The 23,470-nt window shown below is 43.2% G+C and overlaps 1 protein-coding gene across 1 annotated transcript in view; it reads left to right on the top strand.

Moving 5' to 3' along the window:
- NPEPPS (aminopeptidase puromycin sensitive) overlaps window positions 1-19,807 on the top strand; it is a 41,525-nt gene extending 21,718 nt beyond the window's left edge. Inside the window, exons 7-23 of the mRNA XM_066208558.1 lie at window positions 783-879; window positions 1,006-1,039; window positions 2,254-2,368; window positions 3,223-3,387; window positions 5,339-5,443; window positions 6,175-6,235; window positions 7,236-7,345; window positions 8,015-8,078; window positions 9,759-9,898; window positions 11,967-12,101; window positions 13,514-13,733; window positions 14,734-14,876; window positions 15,193-15,249; window positions 15,569-15,676; window positions 16,759-16,914; window positions 17,008-17,055; window positions 18,459-19,807. Of these exons, the coding sequence (XP_066064655.1) occupies window positions 783-879; window positions 1,006-1,039; window positions 2,254-2,368; window positions 3,223-3,387; window positions 5,339-5,443; window positions 6,175-6,235; window positions 7,236-7,345; window positions 8,015-8,078; window positions 9,759-9,898; window positions 11,967-12,101; window positions 13,514-13,733; window positions 14,734-14,876; window positions 15,193-15,249; window positions 15,569-15,676; window positions 16,759-16,914; window positions 17,008-17,055; window positions 18,459-18,611 (1,911 nt within the window). The 3' untranslated portion in view covers window positions 18,612-19,807. The remainder of the gene's footprint in view (window positions 1-782; window positions 880-1,005; window positions 1,040-2,253; window positions 2,369-3,222; window positions 3,388-5,338; window positions 5,444-6,174; window positions 6,236-7,235; window positions 7,346-8,014; window positions 8,079-9,758; window positions 9,899-11,966; window positions 12,102-13,513; window positions 13,734-14,733; window positions 14,877-15,192; window positions 15,250-15,568; window positions 15,677-16,758; window positions 16,915-17,007; window positions 17,056-18,458) is intronic.
- The last annotated feature ends 3,663 nt before the right edge of the window (window positions 19,808-23,470 follow it).

Here is a 23,470-nt window from a genome sequence, read left to right as displayed (position 1 = left end):
CTTGGGTTTTTGGGGGGTTTTTTTGTGGGTTGTTGACAGGCGTGGTATCTTGGCGCCCATCTACAACCCCGTGGGCAAAGCCAAGCAGGGCAAGTTCGCCCTGGAGGTAAATCTCTTCATTTCCACATTTCCTAATTTCGGCCCTAAATTCTTAGTTTCGGTCCTAAATTCTAAGTTCCAATCATAACTTCCTAATTTCAGCCTTAAGTTTTTTAGTTCCAGCCATAATTTCCTAATTTCAGCCACAATTTCCTATTTTCAGTCATAATTTCCTAATTTCAGCCACAATTTCTTAGTTCCAGCCATAATTTCCTGTTTTCAGTCAGAATTTGCTATTTTCAGTCAGAATTTCCTATTTTCAGTCAGAATTTGCTATTTTCAGTCAGAATTTCCTATTTTCAGTCAGAATTTCCTATTTTCGGTCAGAATTTCCTATTTTCAGCCATAATTTGCTATTTTCAGTCGGAATTTGCTATTTTCAGTCAGAATTTGCTATTTTCAGTCGGAATTTCCTATTTTCAGTCAGAATTTCCTATTTTCAGTCAGAATTTCCTATTTTCAGTCAGAATTTCCTATTTTCAATCCCAATTTCTTACTTTCAATCCTAATTTCTTTGTTTCAATCCTAATTTCTTAGTTTGGGTAATAAATTCTTAGTTTCATTCACGATTCCCTCGTTTCAGTCAGAATTTCCTAATTTCAACCGTCGTTTCGGTCACAATTTCCCAAGCGTTGCCCAGTTCCAGGTTTAACAGAACGTTTCTCTCCTCTCCTTCCTTCCAGGTTGCTGCTAAAACTCTGCCTTTTTACAAGGACTACTTCAATGTTCCTTACCCTCTTCCTAAAATTGATCTCATAGCTATCGCAGACTTTGCTGCTGGTAAAGTATTGCTGAAATCGTATTTTATTTGAATTTTTTTTTTTTTTTTTCGATAAAAATGAAATGAAAACCTTTGGGAAGAGGCGTGGATCAATATCAATAAACCTCTGTATTTATTTTATAAAGGTGCCATGGAGAACTGGGGCCTTGTTACTTATAGGTATGATGTTAAAATCCTGTCTTTCCCCCCCCCTCTTTGTTCACTAATTCTTGGAGTTAATTGGATTCCTTTGAGGCAGCTCTTAATTGCTGGGTTTCATTCCCAAATCCAATATTTCGGAGTTTTGTTTTGCTTTGGATGGTTTTGGTGGCGCCGTCGCAGCTCAGGAAGGCAAAAAATCAGCCACTGGCTGAGGGTTTTAAGTCGATAAAACCTTTTTGGCCCCTTTTTTCTTCTCCCCCCGAATAAAATTTCCTGAGTTTATTTTACCTCGCAGTTGAATTTCTCAGCCACAGAGTAAAAGGTGTGGAGATGGCAAAATCAAAAACATTAACTCGCCTTCCTTTGCAGTTTGATTTTTATTTTTTCCTTTCTTCTGATCAAGCTTTTGCACTTTTGCTTGATTTTAATTCCTTTTCCGTGCTGGTGGGTCAGGAGGATTTCCCTGAATTTGGAACAACTTGTAAGATTTGGACTTTAAACCCTGAAATAATTTGGGATTTCTTCTGCTCAGCCTTGAATTCAGCTTTAAATATCCAAAACAAATTCGAGCTGCGGTTTCAAATTTTTCCCTGCTTGTTGAAATTCAGATGAAATCTGATATTTTATTCCTTCTGGGGGAAAAAAAATAGAAATATATTCATCCTGGATGAGGAGAATTTTTAGGATGGAGCTGTGAATTTTTGCCCCTTCGGGCTGAGTTTGCTCTGCCCCTTTTGGGCATCCTTGGGGAGGTTTTTCCCTGGAATTGCAGCATTCCAGAGATCCCCGAGCAGGTGCCACAGTGGAGGAATTGGTGTTGGAAGAGCCAGAATTCCTTCGGGAACGCTGAGAGGGGCAGGATCTGCCCCTACCTCAGAGCACAGAGGGAGCTGAACTCCCCAAAACTACCTGAGGGAGCATTTTGATAAATAAAAAAATTAATTTTCCTCCTTTTACCTGTTTTTTTTTTCTCCACTTCTTGCGTGCCATAAAATAATTCCTGCTCCAAACCATTCCAGCCAGCTGTGGAACTCACCCTGAGAATTTCACGGCTACATTGAAATAGAATTTTGGGATTTTTTTATAAATATTTTTTTTGCTCCTCTAATTTTTTTTTTTAGCTTGCTTAGGTAATTTCACCTCCTTTGGGTTGTGGTGTTTGTTTTTTTTTTTTATCCCCCTGGGGTTGTTTCCCCAGCTTGCTGAGTTGGGTTTTTTCTCTTCCAACACAGGGAGACAGCTCTGCTCATCGACCCCAAGAATTCCTGCTCCTCGTCCCGCCAGTGGGTGGCTCTGGTGGTGGGACACGAACTGGCTCACCAGTGGTTTGGAAACCTCGTCACCATGGTACCTAAACCCTCCCAAACCTCATTTTTATTTAATTCTGCTTCTTGTCCTGCCCAAAATCTGCGTTCGGGTGCCCCTAAACAGCAGCACGCAGTGGTAAAATAATTAATTTCGTATTTAAATGGTGGTTTGTGGTATCTAAACCCTCCCAAATCCCAGTTTTTATTTAATTCTGCTTCTTGTCCTGCCCAAAATCTGCGTTTGGGTGCCCTTCCATGGCAGCATGCTGTGTAAAAATAATAAATTTAATATTTAAATGGTGGTTTATGGTATCTAAACCCTCCCAAATCCCAGTTTTTATTTCAATTTCCTGCCTGTCCTGCCCAAAATCTGTGTGTGGGTGCCCTTCCATAGCAATATGCCATGTTAAAATGTTTACTTTAATATTTAAATGATGGTTTATGGTACTTGACCCTTCAAAATCCCATTTTTTGATCTTCATCCACTTCCCATCCTGTCCAAAACCTGTGTTTGGGTGCCCCTGAAAAGCAGCACACCGTGTTAAAATAATTAATTTAAGATTTGAAAGGTGGTTTATGGTACCTAAACCATCCAAAAATCTCCTAATTTTGGTCATAAATTCTTAGTTTCAGTTCTAAGTTCTAAGTTCCAATCATAATTTACCTTTTGAGCTGTTTAAATTAGGAGTAGCTGGAGGAAAACTCAAATCAAATATTCGTTTTAACCCGAACAATTACATCGATACAATTCTATTTACGCCGTTACAATAAATATCATTCTGCTTGGCACCAAACCAAGCTTCCAACTCACCTCAAACTGAACAAATCCCTCAGGATTTTATCCTTTATCCCTTTTTTTTTTTTTTGTGTGTGTGTGTGTGTGTGTCCCTGCAGGAGTGGTGGACTCACCTGTGGCTGAACGAGGGCTTTGCCTCGTGGATCGAGTACCTGTGTGTGGATCACTGCTTCCCCGAGTACGACATCTGGACCCAGTTCGTGTCTGCCGACTACACACGAGCCCAGGAGCTCGATGCCTTAGACAACAGCCACCCCATCGAGGTCAATCCACATTTCCCACCCTTTTTTTTCCCCCTTTTTTCCCTGTAATTAAAAAGGGAATTTCGCGGTCGTCGCTGAGCAAAGCGCAATCCGGGTTCTACTCTCCCTGAGGGGTTTTGCCCCCCAAAAAACTCCCTTGGGAATTCCTAAAAATCTAATTCCTTAGAGATCTAAATCCTCAAGATTCTAATTCTTAGGGATTCTAATGTTTTAAGGAATATTTGGTGAAATCAAATATCACTTGAAGCACATTGAGCTTCCAAACCAGCCCTGATGCAGCCAAACCTGGGGAATTTTCCTTGTCTGGGGACAGAGATTTCTCTCAGACAATTTTGTGTCTGCTGACTACACACGAGCCCAGGAGCTCGATGCCTTAGACAACAGCCACCCCATCGAGGTCAATCCACATTTCCCACCCTTTTTTTCCCCTTTTTTTTCCCTGTAATTAAAAAGGGAATTTCGCGGTCGTAGCTGAGCAAAGCGCAATCCGGGTTCTACTCTCCCTGAGGGGTTTTGCCCCCCAAAAAACTCCCTTGGGAATTCCTAAAAATCTAATTCCTTAGAGATCTAAATCCTCAGGATTCTAATTCTTAGGGATTCTAATGTTTTAAGGAATATTTGGTGAAATCAAATATCACTTGAAGCACATTGAGCTTCCAAACCAGCCCTGACGCAGCCAAACCTGGGGAATTTTCCTTGTCTGGGGACAGAGATTTCTCTCAGACAATTTTGTGTCTGCTGACTACACACGAGCCCAGGAGCTCGATGCCTTAGACAACAGCCACCCCATCGAGGTCAATCCACATTTCCCACCCTTTTTTTTCCCCCTTTTTCCCCTGTAATTAAAAAGGGAATTTCGCGGTCGTCGCTGAGCAAAGCGCAATCCGGGTTCTACTCTCCCTTGAGGGGTTTTGCCCCCCAAAAAACTCCCTTGGGAATTCCTAAAAATCTAATTCCTTAGAGATCTAAATCCTCAGGATTCTAATTCTTAGGGATTCTAATGTTTTAAGGAATATTTGGTGAAATCAAATATCACTTGAAGCACATTGAGCTTCCAAACCAGCCCTGACGCAGCCAAACCTGGGGAATTTTCCTTGTCTGGGGACAGAGATTTCTCTCAGACAATTTTGTGTCTGCTGACTACACACGAGCCCAGGAGCTCGATGCCTTAGACAACAGCCACCCCATCGAGGTCAATCCACATTTCCCACCCTTTTTTTTCCCCCCTTTTTCCCCTGTAATTAAAAAGGGAATTTCGCGGTCGTCGCTGAGCAAAGCGCAATCCGGGTTCTACTCTCCCTGAGGGGTTTTGCCCCCCCAAAAAACTCCCTTGGGAATTCCTAAAAATCTAATTCCTTAGAGATCTAAATCCTCAGGATTCTAATTCTTAGGGATTCTAATGTTTTAAGGAATGTTTGGTGAAATCAAATATCACTTGAAGCACATTGAGCTTCCAAACCAGCCCTGACCCAGCCAAACCTGGGGAATTTTTGTTGTTTTGGGGGCAGAGATTCCTCTCAGATTCCAGGAATCCTCTTGGATTCTTGGGGACAAAGAATCCTTCAGATTTTCACCTCTAAAACTAGTGTTTTCTCTCAGATTTTCACCTCTAACACTGACATTTTTCCCTCAGATTTTCGCCTCTAAAACAGATTTTCCCTCAGATTTTTGCCTCTAACAGACATTTTCTCTCAGATTTTCACCTCTAAAACTGACGTGTTCCCTCAATTTTCACCTCTAAAACTGACATTTTCCCTGATATTTTCACCTCTAAGACTGACATTTTTCCCTCAGCTTTTCACCTCTAAAACTGATTGATTTTCCTGCAGATTTTCACCTCTAAAACTGATTTTCCTGCAGATTTTCACTTCTGCAACGCTGCCACGAGCAAAAATCCAATTTTTTGGCAGCCCAAATCCTTCTCACTGGGGGTTTTTCCTGCTTCCCACAGGTCAGTGTGGGCCATCCCTCCGAGGTGGACGAAATATTTGATGCCATTTCCTACAGCAAAGGAGCCTCTGTGATCCGGATGCTGCACGACTACATTGGGGATGAGGTAAAGGATTGGGAGCTGGGGATTTTCAGGGTGTTTTTTTACACCTAAAATTCCTCAGGTGGAGATTTTCGGGGTGTTTTTTACAGGTAAAATGACTCAGGTGGTGATTTTCAGGGTGTTTTTTACACCTAAAATTATTCAGGTGAAGATTTTCAGGGTGTTTTTTACTGGTAAAATTACTCAGGTGGAGATTTTCAGGGTGTTTTTTACAGCTAAAATGACTCAGGTGGAGATTTTCAGGGTGTTTTTTACAGCTAAAATGATTCAGGTGGAGATTTTCAGGGTGTTTTTTACAGGTAAAATGACTCAGGTGGAGATTTTCAGGGTGTTTTTTACTGGTAAAATTACTCAGGTGGAGATTTTCAGGGTGTTTTTTACCGGTAAAATTACTCAGGTGAAGATTTTCAGGGTGTTTTTTACAGCTAAAATGACTCAGGTGGAGATTTTCAGGGTGTTTTTTACAGGTAAAATGACTCAGGTGGAGATTTTCAGGGTGTTTTTTACAGCTAAAATTACTGAGGGGGTTAAAAAAAATGAAAGTTCTTCTGTGTTTTGAAAATTTCTCCACTTCAAGCTCTGTTTGAACTTACCTGGGAAAAAAAAAAACCTGAGCTAATGGGAAGTACAGAAGGAATTAGTGATTTTAAAGCTTTCCTTGCCTGATTGCTGGGGATAAATGCAGAGCAGAGGGAGGATTGGAAAGTCCGACATCTCCTTTTGTGTGTTCCCAGGATTTCAGGAAAGGAATGAACCTGTACCTGACCAAGTTCCAGCAGAGGAATGCTGCCACAGGTAACTGGGTCACTGGGATGGCCACAGAATTAATTTCTGGACTCCAAACTGCTGGTTTTCCACCTGAGCTAATTGAAATTTCAGGAAATTCCTGGGATTTGTTCTGTTTCATGCCTTGCTCAGGCAGGATTCGGCATCCCTGGGGATTTTCTGTCCCTGGGATGGCCACAGGAGTCATTTCTGGACTCCAAACTGCTGGTTTTCCACCTGAGCTAATTGAAATTTCAGGAAATTCCTGGGATTTGTTCTGTTTCATGCCTTGCTCAGGCAGGATTCGGCATCCCTGGGGATTTTCTGTCCCTGGGATGGCCACAGGAGTCATTTCTGGACTCCAAACTGCTGGTTTTCCACCTGAGCTAATTGAAATTTCAGGAAATTCCTGGGATTTGTTTTGTTTCATGGCTTGCTCAGGCAGGATTCGGCATCCCTGGGGATTTTCTGTCCCTGGCTGAGGTGATCTGCAAGGGCTGAGTAACCACTCACCACGGCTAAATTCACAGAAATCCTTTGGTTTGCCAAGAGAGCCTTTTGCAGTATTGATCCTGTGATTAAACAGGTCAAAGTCTGCTAATTTATTTTTTTTTTTTTTTTGCTTTTAAACCTTTTTATTTTTGTGTATAAGTGAGGCCATCAAAGCTCAAATCAGCCAAATCCAATCCGGGCTGTCCTGTCAGCGATTTTTGACACATTACATTTAAAAAAACCCAAAATTAAAGGGAAACATTGTTCTCTTGGAATATTTAATGTTAATTTTTGCATCACAGCCCGTGTTGGTTGGGTTTTTTTAGTAGCCAAGAAGCTGCTTCTCCCCTCTCTCCTCCCTGAGGAGATTTAAACTCTTTTTTTGTGCCTGTCATCTGTTAAATTTCAATAAAACACAAAAGCGTAAAAAAAAAAAAAAAGGTGGAGTAAGAACCCAAATTTCCCTATCCTGTCCTTGATAAAAGCTGACAACATCAAGACTCTGGCAGTCCTGGTTCAAATCCTTTTCCTCCTGCAGAGGATCTCTGGGAAAGCCTGGAAAAAGCCAGCGGCAAACCCATTGCTGCTGTGATGAACACGTGGACCAAACAAATGGGATTTCCACTCATTTACGTGGAGGCTGAGCAGGTAAAAACGGAGCTGTGCTTTAATTTCGGATCAAAATGAACAACATTCCCAGATTTTGAGCATTCCATTGGGTCAGGGGTGATAAAAATGGAATTGTGCTTTAATTTTGGATCAAAATGAACAACATTCCCAGATTCTGAGCATTCCATTGGATCAGGGGTGATAAAAATGGAATGGTGCCTTCATTTCGGATCAAATTGAACAACATTCCCAGATCTGGAGCATTCCCTTGGCTCAGGGGTGGCTCCGTGTGGGCTCAGCTCTGCTTCCGACGGGAGCGAGGTCCCAAATCCCTGTGGATTCCCCCCAAAACTCCCCGGCTCCCTGGAGTTTGCTGACTTTGCTCCGTGTGGGAAATGTTTGTAAAGGGGGGGGAAGGGAACAATTCCATTCCAATTATGCTTATTCCACAAGATTGCAGGATGAGGGAGGATCAGGGCACCGAGAGCAGCAAATCCCGGCTGTTAAAACAGGGACAGGGATTTGTGCTCTGCCGTAATTCCTGTGGCAGAGCCTTTTTTTTTTTCTGAGGGGGGAAAAAACCCAAATTATTCCATGAAACAGAGGGCAGAGACTGGAATGAAACATGCTCATCATCCCCTTTTTCTCACTTTCTTGCCTTTTTTTTTTTTTTTTCTTGTTTGAATTTTTTTTTTTTTTCCCCCTCAGCAAGAAGACGACAAAGTGTTGAAGTTGGTCCAGAAAAAATTCTGTGCCAGTGGACCATATACTGGTAAGATGGGAGCAGGAATGGGCACGGAACCACAAAATATCCCAGAATTTCGAAGGGATGTTGTTGGGGTTTGTTGCTTTTTCATCCGAAAGCAGCGATTTTGAGGGCTGAAACAGCTCCAAGCCTGGATCTAGGTGGGAAAACCTGAGGAAATCCAAGGTTGGGCTTCTCCCACTCATGGTTTCCACATCCTGGCATGGAGAGCAGAATTCCTTGGCTCAGAATTCCTTAAAAAATATCAGTTTTAGGGTCAGGGCACTCTGAGAGGCTGGGGAGCAGCTGTTTTGTGGTGGTGCTGAAATAAATGAAATCAGAACGCCTCAGGTGGGAGCCACGGCTGATTCCAGCACTGATTCCACTCACCTTCCGTGCTAAATTAGATCTAAATTAAAATGTTTGGCTTGAAAGTTGATGTAAAGATTTGGGGGGGTTTTAACTCTCAAACTGCCGTTTTCCCCTCAGATTTTTGCTCTAAACCTAAAATTTCCCCTCAGATTTTTACTCTAAAACTGACATTCCCCCTCAGATTTTTACTCTAATCCTAAAATTTCCCTTCAGATTTTCACTCTAAACCTAAAATTTCCCTTCAGATTTTTACTCCAAACCTGACATTTCCCCCTCAGATTTTTACTCTAATCCTAAAATTTCCCTTCAGATTTTTACTCTAAAACTGACATTTCCCCCTCAGATTTTTACTCTCAAACTGACATTTCCCCTCAGATTTTTGCTCTAAACCTAAAATTTCCCTTCAGATTTTTTACTCTAAAACTGAAATTTCCCCTCAGATTTTTACTCTAATCCTAAAATTTCCCTTCAGATTTTTACTCTCAAACTGACATTTCCCCTCAGATTTTTTCTCTAAACCTAAAATTTCCCTTCAGATTTTTACTCTAAACCTGACATTTCCCCCTCAGATTTTTACTCTAATCCTAAAATTTCCCTTCAGATTTTTTACTCTAAAACTGACATTTCCCCCTCAGATTTTTGCTCTCAAACTGACATTTCCCCTCAGATTTTTGCTCTAAACCTAAAATTTCCCTTCAGATTTTTTACTCTAAAACTGAAATTTCCCCTCAGATTTTTACTCTAATCCTAAAATTTCCCTTCAGATTTTCACTCTAAACCTAAAATTTCCCTTCAGATTTTTACTCCAAACCTGACATTTCCCCCTCAGATTTTTACTCTAATCCTAAAATTTCCCTTCAGATTTTTACTCTAAAACTGACATTTCCCCCTCAGATTTTTACTCTCAAACTGACATTTCCCCTCAGATTTTTGCTCTAAACCTAAAATTTCCCTTCAGATTTTTTACTCTAAAACTGAAATTTCCCCTCAGATTTTTACTCTAATCCTAAAATTTCCCTTCAGATTTTTACTCTCAAACTGACATTTCCCCTCAGATTTTTTCTCTAAACCTAAAATTTCCCTTCAGATTTTTACTCTAAACCTGACATTCCCCCTCAGATTTTTGCTCCAAACCTAAAATTTCCCTTCAGATTTTCACTCTAAACCTAAAATTTCCCTGAGACCAAAACCTGCCATTTCCAATTTGAGCCTCCAGATCTGAGCGTTTCTTTTCGATTCCATTTTCCGCGCTGAACCTGCAGCTGGAACCAGTTTGATCTGTGTTTCCCACTGGATTTTTCCCCCCCCTAATTCCTTATTTTCCGCCTCCTCCAGGGGAGGATTTGCCCATGTGGATGGTGCCCATCAGTATCTGCACGAGCGAGGACCCCACGTGTGCCAAAATGCAGATTTTGATGGACAAACCGGAGCTCACCGTGGTGTTGAAGGACACCAAACCAGAGCAGTGGGTCAAGGTAAATCCTGGAAATTTCCTTTTTTTTTTAAAATTTCCCTTTCTCTTCGGAATTTTGGGTTTCCTCCCTGTGCCGCTGGGGAGTTTTGGTCCTCATTTCTTTCCCATTTTTCTACGATGTCAACTGGAATTTTATTTTTTTTTTAAAGGAGTAAAAGACTGGGGAAAAAAAAAAAAAAAGTGAAATTAAAGGCAGGATTTGAGTTGAGATGTGGTGGCTCTTTTAGTCATTGTTGTCATTATTATTGGAATTACTTTACTATCTCATTACCATAATAATAATTATTGCAATTGTTACATACTTTACACCTTGTATTAAATATATTATCTCTTACTATGACACATAAATATTTCAATTATTATCTCTATATGCGTTATATGTCTATACATTATTATGTTTATTTATTCTGAATATATACTGTATGTACTGTAAAACACACATGTAGAGAGATATATTTTAGATAAATAAATATACAGACGTATTTTAGATAAATATAAAGATGTATTTTAGATAAGTACGTATACAGACATATTTTAGATAAATATAAAGATGTTTTAGATAAATAAGTATACAGATGTATTTTAGATAAATATAAAGATGTATTAGATAAATAAGTATACAGACATCTTTTAGATAAATATAAAGATGTATTTTAGATAAATAAGTATACAGACGTATTTTAGATAAATATAAAGATGTATTTTAGATAAATAAGTATACAGACGTCTTTTCGATAAATATAAAGATGTATTTTAGATAAATAAGTATACGGACGTATTTTAGATAAATACAAAGATGTATTTTAGATAAATATGCTTAGATGTAAAGATATATTTTAAATATTTAACAATATAAAGAGGTCTTTTAGATCAGTAGATACAGATACAAGGATCTTTCAGATAAGTAAATTTAGATAAATGTGTGTGAATATAAAGACGAGTTTAGATAAATCAGTGCAAATACAAAGATATATTTCAGATAAATATTTATAAATACAAGGACATTCTAGACATCTGTTTTATACAACTAGATATAAAGTGATGTTTTATATAATGACATAGAACAGTGACATTTTATCTAAACGTATAGACATAAAATAAACCTTAGTTAAATAGACATAAACCCCGGATATATTTCAGATAAAAACACATATAAACCATTACATTTTTTTGCTCCTAACTTGGGACTTTGTGCTGACAATAAGTGACGTTTTATTTAAATATGTAAACATAAAATAAATGTTATTTAAATAAACACAAAAATTGAATGTATTTTAGATAAAAATACACATATATAACAACAAATGATGTTTTATCTAGATATATATACATAAATCCTATTCAAATATACATAAATATAGAATATATTGTAGATAAAAATACATATATATATAACAACAAATTATGTTTTATCTAAATATATATACATAAATCTTATTCAAACATATGTAAATATAGAATATATTGTAGATAAAAATACATATATATATATATAACAACAAATTATGTTTTATCTAGATATAGATACATAAATCTTACTCCAATATACGTAAATATAGAATATATTGTGGATAAAAATACATATATATGTAACAACAAATTATGTTTTATCTAGATATATACACATAAATCCTATTCAAATATACACAAATATAGAATATATTGTAGATAAAAATACATATATATATAACAAAAAATTATATTTTATCTGAATATATGAACATAGATTTTATTTAAATATGCAGAAACATCGGATACATTTTAGATAAAAATACACATATATAAATGTGTATTTATACACGTACATGTGTGTATAAAAATACACATATATAAACTGCATTTTGTCAAAATACATCATCATAAAGTAAAATTTATTTCAATATGCCGAAACATCGGATGCGTTTTAGATAAAAATACACGTATATATAGCAATAAACTGCATTTTATCAAAATATATAAAGACGGAGTGAAATTGATTTAAGTATACAGGAGCATCGGGTACATTTTAGATAAAATCAAATGTCAAACGTTCCTTTTTGTGCTCCTCCCTGTTGTTCCTGTGCTGCCAGCTGAACCTGGGCACGGTGGGGTTTTACCGCACGCAGTACAGCCCGGCCATGCTGGAGAGCCTGATCCCGGCCATCAGGGACCTGTCGCTGCCGCCCGTGGACAGGCTGGGGCTGCAGAACGACCTCTTCTCCCTGGTGGGTCCCGGGACGGGGGGAAAAGGGACTGGGACGGGGAGGAAAACATCCTGGGAGGGGGGAAAAGGGACTGGGAGGAGGGAAAACATCCTGGGAGGGGGGGAAACATCCTGGGAGGGGGGAAAAGGGACTGGGAGGGGGGAAAAATGGTCTGGGAGGGGGGAAAAATGGTCTGGGAGGGGGGGAAACATCCTGGGAGGGGGGAAAAGGGACTGGGAGGAGGGAAAACATCCTGGGAGGGGGGAAAAGGGACTGGGAGGGGGGAAAACATCCTGGGAGGGGGGAAAAGGGACTGGGAGGGGGAAAAATGGTCTGGGAGGGGGGAAAACATCCTGGGAGGGGGAAAAATGGTCTGGGAGGGGGGAAAAATGGTCTGGGAGGGGGGAAAAATGGTCTGGGAGGGGGGAAAACATCCTGGGAGGGGGGGAAAACATCCTGGGAGGGGGGAAAAGGGACTGGGAGGAGGGAAAACATCCTGGGAGGGGGGAAAAGGGACTGGGAGGGGGGAAAACATCCTGGGAGGGGGGAAAAGGGACTGGGAGGGGGAAAAATGGTCTGGGAGGGGGGAAAACATCCTGGGAGGGGGAAAAATGGTCTGGGAGGGGGGAAAAATGGTCTGGGAGGGGGGAAAAATGGTCTGGGAGGGGGGGGAAACATCCTGGGAGGGGGGAAAACATCCTGGGAGGGGGGAAAACATCCTGGGAGGGGGGAAAACATCCTGGGAGGGGGGGAAAATGGTCTGGGAGGGGGGAAAATGGTCTGGGAGGGGGGAAAATGGTCTGGGAGGGGGGAAAAATGGTCTGGGAGGGGGGGAAACATCCTGGGAGGGGGGAAAATGGTCTGGGAGGGGGGAAAAATGGTCTGGTAGGGGGGAAAACATCCTGGGAGGGGGGAAAAATGGTCTGGGAGGGGGGGAAAGGGCCTGGGAGTTGGGAAAAGGTCCTGGGAGTGGGGGAAAATGGTCTGGGAGGGGGGAAAACATCCTGGGAGGGGGGAAAACATCCTGGGAGGGGGGAAAAATGGTCTGGGAGGGGGGAAAACATCCTGGGAGGGGGGAAAACATCCTGGGAGGGGGGAAAAATGGTCTGGGAGGGGGGAAAGGGCCTGGGAGGGGGGAAGAACGTCCTGGGAGTGGGGCCAAATCATCTGCATTGGGGAAGAGTGTCCTGGGGTTGGGGGAAAATGTCCTGGGATTGGGGCAAAATCCTCTGGGGTTGGGGCAAAACATCCTGGGATTGGGGCACAATCCCCTGGGATGGTGAAAATCCTTCGGGATGGCAGCAAAATAATCAATCAAATAACCTGATGTGCTCTTAAGAAATGGGATCAACCCCTGCATTTTCCTAATAATCCTTAAAATAACAGAATGAGCTCTTAAAACCCAGGGTTGTTGAATTTTTCCCGTTCGCCAGGCCCGAGCTGGAATCATCGGCACCGTGGAGGTGCTGAAGGTGATGGAGGCTTTTGTGAACGAGCCCAACTACACCGTGTGGAGCGACCTGAGCTGCAACCTGGGCATCCTGGGCACGCTCCTGTCCCACACGGATTTCCACGAGGACATCCAGGTGTTCATCAGAGACGTCTTCTCCCCCATCGGGGAGAGGCTGGGCTGGGACCCCAAACCTGGAGAGGGTAGGAAAGTTCTGCTGGGGATGGGGAGGTTTTGAGGGGTGGAGGGAAAAAACAATAAAAATCGTCATCACGGCGGTTTGGGAGGGGAAATTCAGTTTGTGGGGTTGGGGAGCTTGTGTGGGTAAATTATCAGGGATTGGGGGGATTGTGCTGGGAGATTCCGTCGTGGATCTGGGAGTCTGGTGTCAAGAAATCGGGGGGTTGGGGGGAAATTGCTGGAAAAATTCAGTCATGGGGTTTGGAATCTTGTGTCAGTCAGGGGTTTGGGGGGATTCTAAATTCTAGGAATCTGGAGTGTCAATAAATTATCAGGGTTTTGAGGGAAAAGCTGCTGGGAAATTCAGCTGGGGGGTTGGGAATGTTGTGTCAATAAATCAGGGATTTGGGGGGATCTGCTGGGAAATTCCGGGAATCTGGAGTGTCAATAACTCAGCAGGGATTTGGGGGAAATCTGCTGGGAGATTCAGTTGTGGGGTGGGGGATCTTGTGTTAATAAATCCGGGATTTGGGGGAAATCTTCTGCTGGGAAATCCGGTTTTGGGGTTGGGAATAAAACATCAGGGATTTGAGGGAAAACTGCTGGGAAATTGAGTTCTGGGGTGGGGGATCTTGTGTTAATAAATCAGGGATTTGGGGAGAATCTGGGAAATTCAAGGATTTGGGGAAATTCGGTTGTGGGGTTGGGAATGTTGTGTCAGTAAATCAGGGATTTGGGGGAAACCGCTGAGAAATTCTGGGAATCTGGAGTGTCAATAAATTATCAGGGATTTGAGGGAAATCTACTGGGAAATCCAGTTTTTTGGACTTGGGAATCTTGAGCATCAATAAATCAGTGATTTGAGGATAATTTCTGCTGGGGAATTCTGGAAATCTCAGGGATCAATAAGGCATTTTCCCATTCTTTCTCACCCCTAAACCACCTAGATGCCCTCCTGATCTTGGGAAAACTGGGCAAAGCTCCCAAATAATCCCATTTTCCCATTTTTTTTCTCACCCCTAGGCCACCTAGACGCTCTCCTGAGGGGTCTGGTCCTGGGAAAACTGGGCAAAGCCGGGCACAAGGCGACGCTGGAGGAGGCGCGGCGCCGGTTCAAGGAGCACGTGGAAGGGAAGCACATCCTCTCGGCTGACCTGAGGAGTCCTGTAGGTCCTCTGGGGCTTCCCAAAATCTGTCCCCACCCCCTTGGCTGGTGTTTTCCAAAAGGGAAAATTTTTGCCTTCCTGGTGGGTTTGGTTTTGGTTTTTTTTTCCATTTTTGGGATTGTCCCAATTTTCCTGAAATGGAGGAAAAGGTTGAAAGAGTTGAAGGGTTTTTACAGTGCAGGGGGTAAAACACAGGAGGGAGCAGTGCTGGTGTTTCCAGATGTGGGAGTTCTGCCCCAATTCCAGACAAATTGCTGCGTTTTTGGGGGGATTTTTTTTTTTTTTTTTTGGGAAGTAATTCCTGGTTTTCTCCAAGGTCTACGTGACCGTGCTGAAGCACGGGGACAGCTCCACCCTGGACACCATGCTCAAGGTGGGTGCTCACTCTCCAAAATCCCCCATTTCCCCCTAAAAGAACCATCCCTCTGGGCTGGCATTTCTCCACACACCCCCTCAATCCTGGGTCCCAATTCCCTCGGGAATTTCTCCTTGCCCTGCTTGACCCTTTTTATATAAACCAATAAAAATCAATTTATTCCTGACGCGTTAACGGAGTGACCAGCGGAGCCAATTTACCCCTGATAATTTGCTGAGTAATTAGCACCTCTAGCACCCACAGAGGGCTCATTAGGTGTGGAATTAGTTTATTAATTGGTTAATAATGAGTTAATCCGGGTGTTTTGCCCCTGCAGCTGCACAAGCAGGCCGACATGCAGGAGGAGAAGAACCGGATCGAGCGCGTCCTCGGCGCCATCTCCCAGCCAGAGCTGATCCAAAAAGTTCTCACCTTTGCACTTTCAGTGAGTGCCTGGGCAAAGCTGCCCCTTCCTTGGGGAAATTCCCCTGGGGAATTCACCCTGGGAGAGCTGAAAAGGCAGGAATTCTCCTCTTTGAGTTGTGTTAATCGGAGTTTTTGGGGGAAATTCCAAAATAAGATTCCGAATTGCAAATTAAAGGTCTTGAGCGAGCTGGGCCCAAATTCAGAGAAGGCTTGAGTGAGATGAGTCCAAATGAAGAAAAATCTTGAGTGAGCTGGGTCTGAATTCAGAAAAATCTGGCTGAGATGGGTCCAAATTAAAAAAATTTAACTGAGAAGGGTCCGAATTAAGAAAAATCCTGAGTGAGTTTGGTCCAAATTAAGAGAAATTTGACTGAGATGGGTCAAAATTCAGGGAAAATTTGGCTGAGATGGGTCAAAATTAAAAAAAAAATTAACTGAGAAGGATCCAAATTAAGAGAAATTTGGCTGAGATGGGTCAAAATTCAGGGAAAATTTGGCTGAGATGGGTCAAAATTAAAAAAAAAATTAACTGAGAAGGATCCAAATTAGGAGAAATTTGACTGAGATGGGTCAAAATTCAGGGAAAATTTGGCTGAGATGGGTCAAAATTAAAAATTAACTGAGAAGGGTCCAAATTAAGAGAAATTTGGCTGAGATGGGTCCAAACTAAGAAAACTCTTGAGTGAGCTTGGCTCAAATTCAGAATAATCTGAGTGAGTTGTTTCCAAATTAACAAAAATCTGAGCGAGCTGGATCCAGGTTAGAAAAATCTGAGAGAGTCGGTTCCAAATCACCAAAAATTCGAGGGATTTTCTTCCAAATGACCAAAAATCTGTCAGAGTTGGTTCCAAATTAACAAAAATCTGAGGGAATTCCTTCCCAATTGCCAAAAACCCGAGCAAGGTGGTTCCACATGAAAACCTTCAAATAACCCAGCGATTCACTTTTCCTCCCGTCTTTGAGTTACGCATCCAATTTTGAGTATTAAAAAAAAAAATCATTTTTAATTAACCAATTTGGCATAGAAATACCTAAAACCTAAACCCAAAGTGCTGGAATTATCGGAAAAACGTGGAATATTGATGATGTTTCCCTCCCCAGGAAGAGGTACGTCCCCAGGACACGGTGTCAGTGATTGGAGGGGTGGCTGGAGGCAGCAAGCAGGGCAGGAAAGCTGCTTGGAAATTCGTCAGGGACAACTGGGAGGAGCTTTACAATCGATACCAGGGTGGATTCTTAATATCCAGATTAATAAAGGTACGTGGGGAAAAGCTTTGCCCTCCCAGTGGCGATGAAAACACGGAGTTTCTGATTTCATTTTCATTTTTTTTTTTTTCCGCCCTTTTTCAGCTCACGGTGGATGGGTTTGCAAACGATAAAATGGCTGCGGAAGTGAAGGTGAGAGGGGTTAATTAAAGAGTTTGGTAATTAGTGGTTGATAAAGTTGGGGTGCTCTGGGTGGAGGAGGCAGATCCTGGTGGATTTTGTTGTTCTGTCCCCAGATATTTTCCAGTTTTGTTTTATTTTATCTTTTATTATGTCATTATATTATATTACATTATACTATATCATATCATTCATATATATAAATATAATATATAATATAAATAAAATGTAAAAATATATTATATTATTTTATGATGTAATATAATATAATATCATTATATTATCTCGTTTCCAAGAGGATTCCTGAGTTTTTAGCAGGGAATTTCCCGTGTCGGAGCCCCTGTGTCACCAAATCCCAGGAAAAGCTCCTGGCTGGGTTGTCCCTGTCCCTCTGTCCCTCAGTCCCTCTGTCCTGTCCCTGCTGAGTCACAGCGGCCCCGGGAGCTCCTCCAGGAGGAAATGTGACACTGCCCGGCCAAATTGGGCACTGTCCAGTCCTTGGAGGTCACTGTCCATCCAGACTGGGGCCTGGGGGTCACTGTCCATCCAAACTGGGGCCTGGGGGTCACTGTCCATCCAAACTGGGGCCTGGGGGTCACTGTCCATCCAAACTGGGGCCTGGGGGTCACTGTCCATCCAAACTGGGGCCTGGGGGTCACTGTCCATCCAAACTGGGGCCTGGGGGTCACTGTCCATCCAGACTGGGGCCTGGGGGTCACTGTCCATCCAGACTGGGGCCTGGGGGTCACTGTCCATCCAAACTGGGGCCTGGGGGTCACTGTCCATCCAAACTGGGGCCTGGGGGTCACTGTCCATCCAAACTGGGGCGTGGAGGTCACTGTCCATCCAAACTGGGCCTGTCACCTTTGGGACTTGCCACCCTTGGGACTGTCACCTTTGGGGTTTATCACCTTTGGGACTGTCACCTTTGAGGCTTTCCACCTTTGGGGCCGTTACCTTTGGGACTTGCCACCTTTGGGACTTCCCACCTTTGGGACTTCTCACCTTTGGGACTTCCCACCTTTGGGACTTCTCACCTTTGGGACTTGCCACCTTTGGGACTTGCCACCTTTGGGACTTCCCACCTTTGGGACTTCTCACCTTTGGGACTTCTCACCTTTGGGACTTCTCACCTTTGAGACTTCTCACCTTTGAGACTTGCCACCTTTGGTTGGGACTGTCATTTTTTGAGACTTCTCACCTTTGGGGCTGTCACCTTTAGGACTGTCACCTTTTTTTTTGGGCCACCACCTTTAGTACCATCACCTTCGGCATCACCACCGTGTGATTCTTCCTCTCCCCCCACCCCACGACTTTGACACCTCTCCCAACCCTCGGAGCCATTCCCATCCCAATTCCCCCGGGCCCGCGTCCTTGTCCCCAAGCTCTGTCCTTGTCGCCTTCCCTCCGCTCAGGCGTTCTTCGAGAGCCACCCGGCGCCGTCGGCGGAGCGCACGGTGCAGCAGTGCTGCGAGAACATCCTGCTGAACGCGGCGTGGCTGCGGCGCGACTCGGACAGCATCCAGCACTACCTGCAGCAGCGCCGCGCCGCGCCCGGGCCCGTGTGAGCGCCGCGCCGGCCACGGCCGAGCCGCGCGCCGGGACACGGAGACTTTCACTTGGGTTCTCTTCCCACACACCCACTCCCCTTCGGGTTTTCTTATCTCTTTTTTTTTTTTCCCCTTTTTTCTTTTTTTTTTTCCTTTTTCTTTTTTTTTTTTCCCCTTTTTCTTTCTTTTTTCCCCCTTTTTTTTCTTTTTTTCTTTTTTTTCTTTTTTTTTCTTATTTTCCCCTCCTTGTTTTTCTTATTTTCCCCTCCTTTTTTTCCTTTTTTCCTTTCTTTTTTCCTTTTTTTTTTTTTCATTTTTTTCTTTGTTTTCTTTTTTTTCCCCCCTTCTTTCCCCCTTTTGGTTTTTTTTTTTCTTCTTTTCCTTTTTTTTTCATTTTTTTCTTTGTTTTCTTTTTTTTCCCCCCTTCTTTCCCCCTTTTGGTTTTTTTTTTTCTTCTTTTCCTTTTTTTTTCATTTTTTTCTTTGTTTTCTTTTTTTTCCCCCCTTCTTTCCCCCTTTTGGTTTTTTTTTTTCTTCTTTTCCTTTTTTTTTTCATTTTTTTCTTTGTTTTCTTTTTTTTCCCCCCTTCTTTCCCCCTTTTGGTTTTTTTTTTTCTTCTTTTCCTTTTTTTTTTCATTTTTTCTTTGTTTTCTTTTTTTTCCCCCCTCCTTTCCCCCTTTTTCTTTTTCTTCTTTTTTTTCCTTTTTTCCTTTTTTTCTTTTTACCTTTTTTCTCCTTTTTTCCTTTTTTCTTCTTTCCCCCTTTTTTCCTTCTTTTTTTCTTTTTTCCTTTTTTCTTCTTTCCCCCTTTTTTCCTTCTATTTTCCTTTTTTCCTTTTTTATTTTTCCCGTATTTTTTCCTTTTTTTCTTTTCTCCCCTTTTCTCCCCTCTTTTATTTTTTCCCTTATTTTTTCTTTCTTTCTTTTTTCCTTTTTTTTTATTTTTTCCCTTTTATATTCCTTTTTTATTCCCTTTTTCTTCCCCTTTTTTCTTTTTTTTTCCCCTTTTCCCCCCTTTTCTATTTTTTTTTTCTTTGTTTTTTTAAATTTGGTTTGTTTCCTTCCTCTTCCTCCTCCTCCTCCAGCCCATGGGGATTGGACCGTGAATGTAGAGTTTTAACCGGTTCCTGCTCACACACACACTCCAAGAATTTGGGAAAAAAAAAAAAAACAAACAAAAAAACACAAAAAATCTGTTCAGGAAAACAAAACAAAACAACAACAATTGATCAGCGATTCTGCAGAAAGAAAGAGAGAAAGAGAGAGAGAGAAAAAAAGAAAAAAAAACACAAAAAAAAACCACAAAAAAAAAGAGAGAAAAATCTGTAAATATGATAGTAATAAAATAGAGCATAACAAAACTGTGAAACTTCCTCAAGCCTTGTCAGTGGTTAAAATATTTAACACCCCCTTCCCCAACCCCCTTTCCTGCCACTCTGACTGACAGATGTTCTGCTTTTTACACCCTCCTCAGCCCCCAAAAAAGAGGAAAATTGGGGTTTTTGAGGTCAGTGAGGCAGGGATCCTCGTGTGGATCAGCTCACTGATGGGCTGAGTTTCCCAGAAAGGTTTTGGGGACAGTTTCACCAGGTTTGACAGAAAAGTCTTTGGGGAGATGTCCCTGAACCCCCTCCCCACCCTAAGGGATTGTAGGGTTCCCCTTTTCCCTTTTGTGTTACCTCTCAGCAAAAAAAAAAAAACAACCCAAAAAACCCCCGAAAAATCCCAAAACAACCCCCCAAAAAATCCCTGTTCTGTTTCTCCTGGGTTCCCCCCACCCCTCTGGCTGATGTCCTGCGTGGAGAGCTCGGGATTGTAAAAGGAAAAAGAAAAACAAACAAAAACTCCTCTCACAGCCACATTAAAAAGACAAAGGTTGGTGCAAAGGTTTTGATTTTTCTTTCCCATTTTCCTTCGTGGCCCCGTGCAGGGAAAAAACTTGGATTTCAGAAGCCTTAAATCAGTGATGATGATGATGATGATGATGATGATGAAGCTGTGCCATCATCCCCTCCCAAAGCAGCGTGGTCCTACTAACCAGCCACCCTCTAAATACACAAAGGTTGGAATTCCAGCTAGATTTAATTTTTTGGGGGGGTTTTCCTCCCCTTTTTTCCTTTCTTTTCTTTAACAGGAATTGGTATTTGGCGTGGCTTTAACTGTTAAATTTATTTTGGAGGGGGGGTGGGGGGGAAGGTTCATCAGGTTTAACTCTCGTCGGATTTCTTCCCTCCCCAGCCCCCCCACCTCGAATTTTTGTGCTATTGTTTAAAAAAAAAAAAAAGGATTAAAAAAAAAAAAAACACAAAAAAATCCCCCCAAAAACCAACAAAAAAAAGTACAAAATAAACAAACAGACAAAAAAAAAGACTTAAAACAGTTGGCGTTAATAAAAATGTCAATGTGAAATTCACGTCCTCACCTTGTGTTTGTTTGAAGGCTGAAAGGACCCAAAATTGGGGTTAATTTAGAGCCTGAAAGGACCCAAAATTTGGTTTAATTTCAGGACCCCAAGCTGGGTTTATCTGGAGCCATAAAGGACCCAAAATTTGGTTTATTTGGAGGCTAAAAGGACCCAAAGCTGGGTTTAATATAAAGTCTGAAAGGACCCAAAATTTGGTTTAATTTAAGGACCCAAATCTGGGTTTATCTGGAGCCATAAAGGACCCAAAATTGAGTTTATTTGGAGGCCAAAAGGACTCAAAATTGGGTTTAATTTAGAGCCATAAAGGACCCAAAGCTGGGTTTAATATAAAGTCTGAAAGGACCCAAATCTGGGTTTATCTGGAGCCTGAAAAGACCCGAAATTTGGTTTATTTGGAGGCTAAAAGGACCCAAAGCTGGGTTTAATATAAAGTCTGAAAGGACCCAAAGCTGGGTTTATTTGGAGGCTAAAGGACCCAAAGCTGGGTTCATTTGACCCTGCAAGGACCCAAAGCTGTGAGGGGCCAGCCGAGGCCGAGGTGTCCCTTCCAGGACCCCACCGGGGCAGAGTTTGGGCTCAAAGCCGTGAAATCCGAATAAAAACCACCGTGAGCCGCTCCAGAGCCGCCCGGGACAGGGTTTAACGGAGCGAGGAAAGAAAATCTTCGATTGTGAATCCAAAAAGAAACTGGTATTAAACAGCGCAAAGATAACGGAATAACGCCGCGGGATCGCTTCCAGGCTGGGGAAACACCCCAGAAACGGGGATTCTCCCCGGGGTTGGGGCTGGGGACGGGGCAGGGTTGGGAATTCAGGGGCAAGTTTGGGAATTCACAGCCCGGGTTGGGAATTCAGGGGCAAGTTTGGGAATTCAGGGGCAGCTTTGGGAATTCAGGGGCAGCTTTGGGAATTCAGAGCCTGGGTTGGGAATTCACAGCCTGATTTGGGAATTCAGGGGCAAGTTTGGGAATTCAGAGCCCCGTTTGGGAATTCAGAGCCCGGTTTGGAATCCAGGGGCAGGTTTGGGAATTCAGAGCCCGGTTTGGAATCCAGGGGCAGGGTTGGGAATTCAGAGCCCAGTTTGGGAGTCCAGGGGCAGGTTTGGGAATTCAGAGTCCCATTTGGGAATTCAGAGCCCAGTTTGGGAATCCAGGGGCAGGTTTGGGAATTCACAGCCCGGGTTGGGAATTCAGAGCCCTGTTCGGGAATTCAGAGCCCGGTTTGGAATTCAGAGCCCAGTTTGGGAATCCAGGGGAAGGTTTGGGAATTCAGAGTCCCATTTGGGAATTCAGAGCCCAGTTTGGGAATTCAGAGCCCGGGCTGGGAATTCAGAGGCAGCTTTGGGAACTCAGAGCCCGGGCTGGGAATTCAGAGGCCGGGTTGGGAATCCAGGGGCAGGTTTGGGAATTCAGAGGCCGGGTTGGGAATCCAGGGGCAGGTTTGGGAATTCAGAGGCCGGGTTGGGAATCCAGGGGCAGGTTTGGGAATTCAGAGGCCGGGTTTGGAATCCAGGGGCAGGTTTGGGAATTCAGAGGCCGGGTTTGGAATCCAGGGGCAGTTTTAGGAATCCACAGCCCGGCTTGGGAACGGAGGCGTTTCCCTCTGTCAGCAGCAGCCCTTTCCCCCGACTCAGCCGCTTTCCCTTCTGCTCCCTGCACACGGACAAAATCACAAAAACCCCGGCGGGGAGCGGGGATGGGGCTCGGGGCATCCACACAGAGCCCGGAGAGGCCCAGAAACAACAACGCCGGCAGCAAACGGGCCGGGAGGAGCTCAATTCCCAACTGCAGCGACTTTGGGATTTGTCCTTTCCATAGGAAATCCTTGGTTTTGTGGCTGGAGGCAAAGGGATGCCAGGGAAACGGGGAAGACAGAGAGAGAGGAGATTTTTGGGGTGAGGGAAGGGCTGAGATGGGGCTCAGGGGGCAATTTATGAGGGAATTGTGGAGGTTAACGAGGGAATGGTGATTAACGAGGGAATTGTGGTGATTAACGAGGGAATTGTGGTGATTAATGAGGGAATTGTGGCTGCCACACCCCTGGAAATGTCCCCTTTTTTTACTGCCTGTTACCCGTTGTTTTTTTTTTTCAGGGAAGGATGGATATTCCCTGTCACCTGGATTGTTTTGAGGAATGATGGACATTCCCAGTAACCCGGGTTTTTCAGGGAATTACAGATATCCCCTGTAACCCGGAATTTTCAGGGAATGACAGCCGTCCCCCGGAGCCCCGGGCGGACCCATTTCCCCAGCAATGAATAAATTCCCTCCTCGGGGCCAGCACGGGGCTCGGCTCCGCAGAATTCCCTCGGGGAACAGCTGGAGTCTGGGCGGAATCTCTGCGGGTTTGGGATGGGGAAGCCCTGCAGGCACCACCGACCTGTCGGGGTGGATTTTCCAGCCGGATCGGGCAGGGAATTCTCCTGGATTTGGCCCTACGGGAGGAAACTGCGGGA

The sequence above is a fragment of the Chamaea fasciata genome, unplaced genomic scaffold (genome assembly GCF_029207755.1).
Source record: "Chamaea fasciata isolate MVZ Bird 193981 ecotype frontalis unplaced genomic scaffold, bChaFas1.0.hap1 SCAF_344, whole genome shotgun sequence".
Lineage (NCBI taxonomy): Eukaryota > Metazoa > Chordata > Aves > Passeriformes > Sylviidae > Chamaea > Chamaea fasciata.
This window is presented reverse-complemented; position numbering and strand designations above follow the sequence as displayed.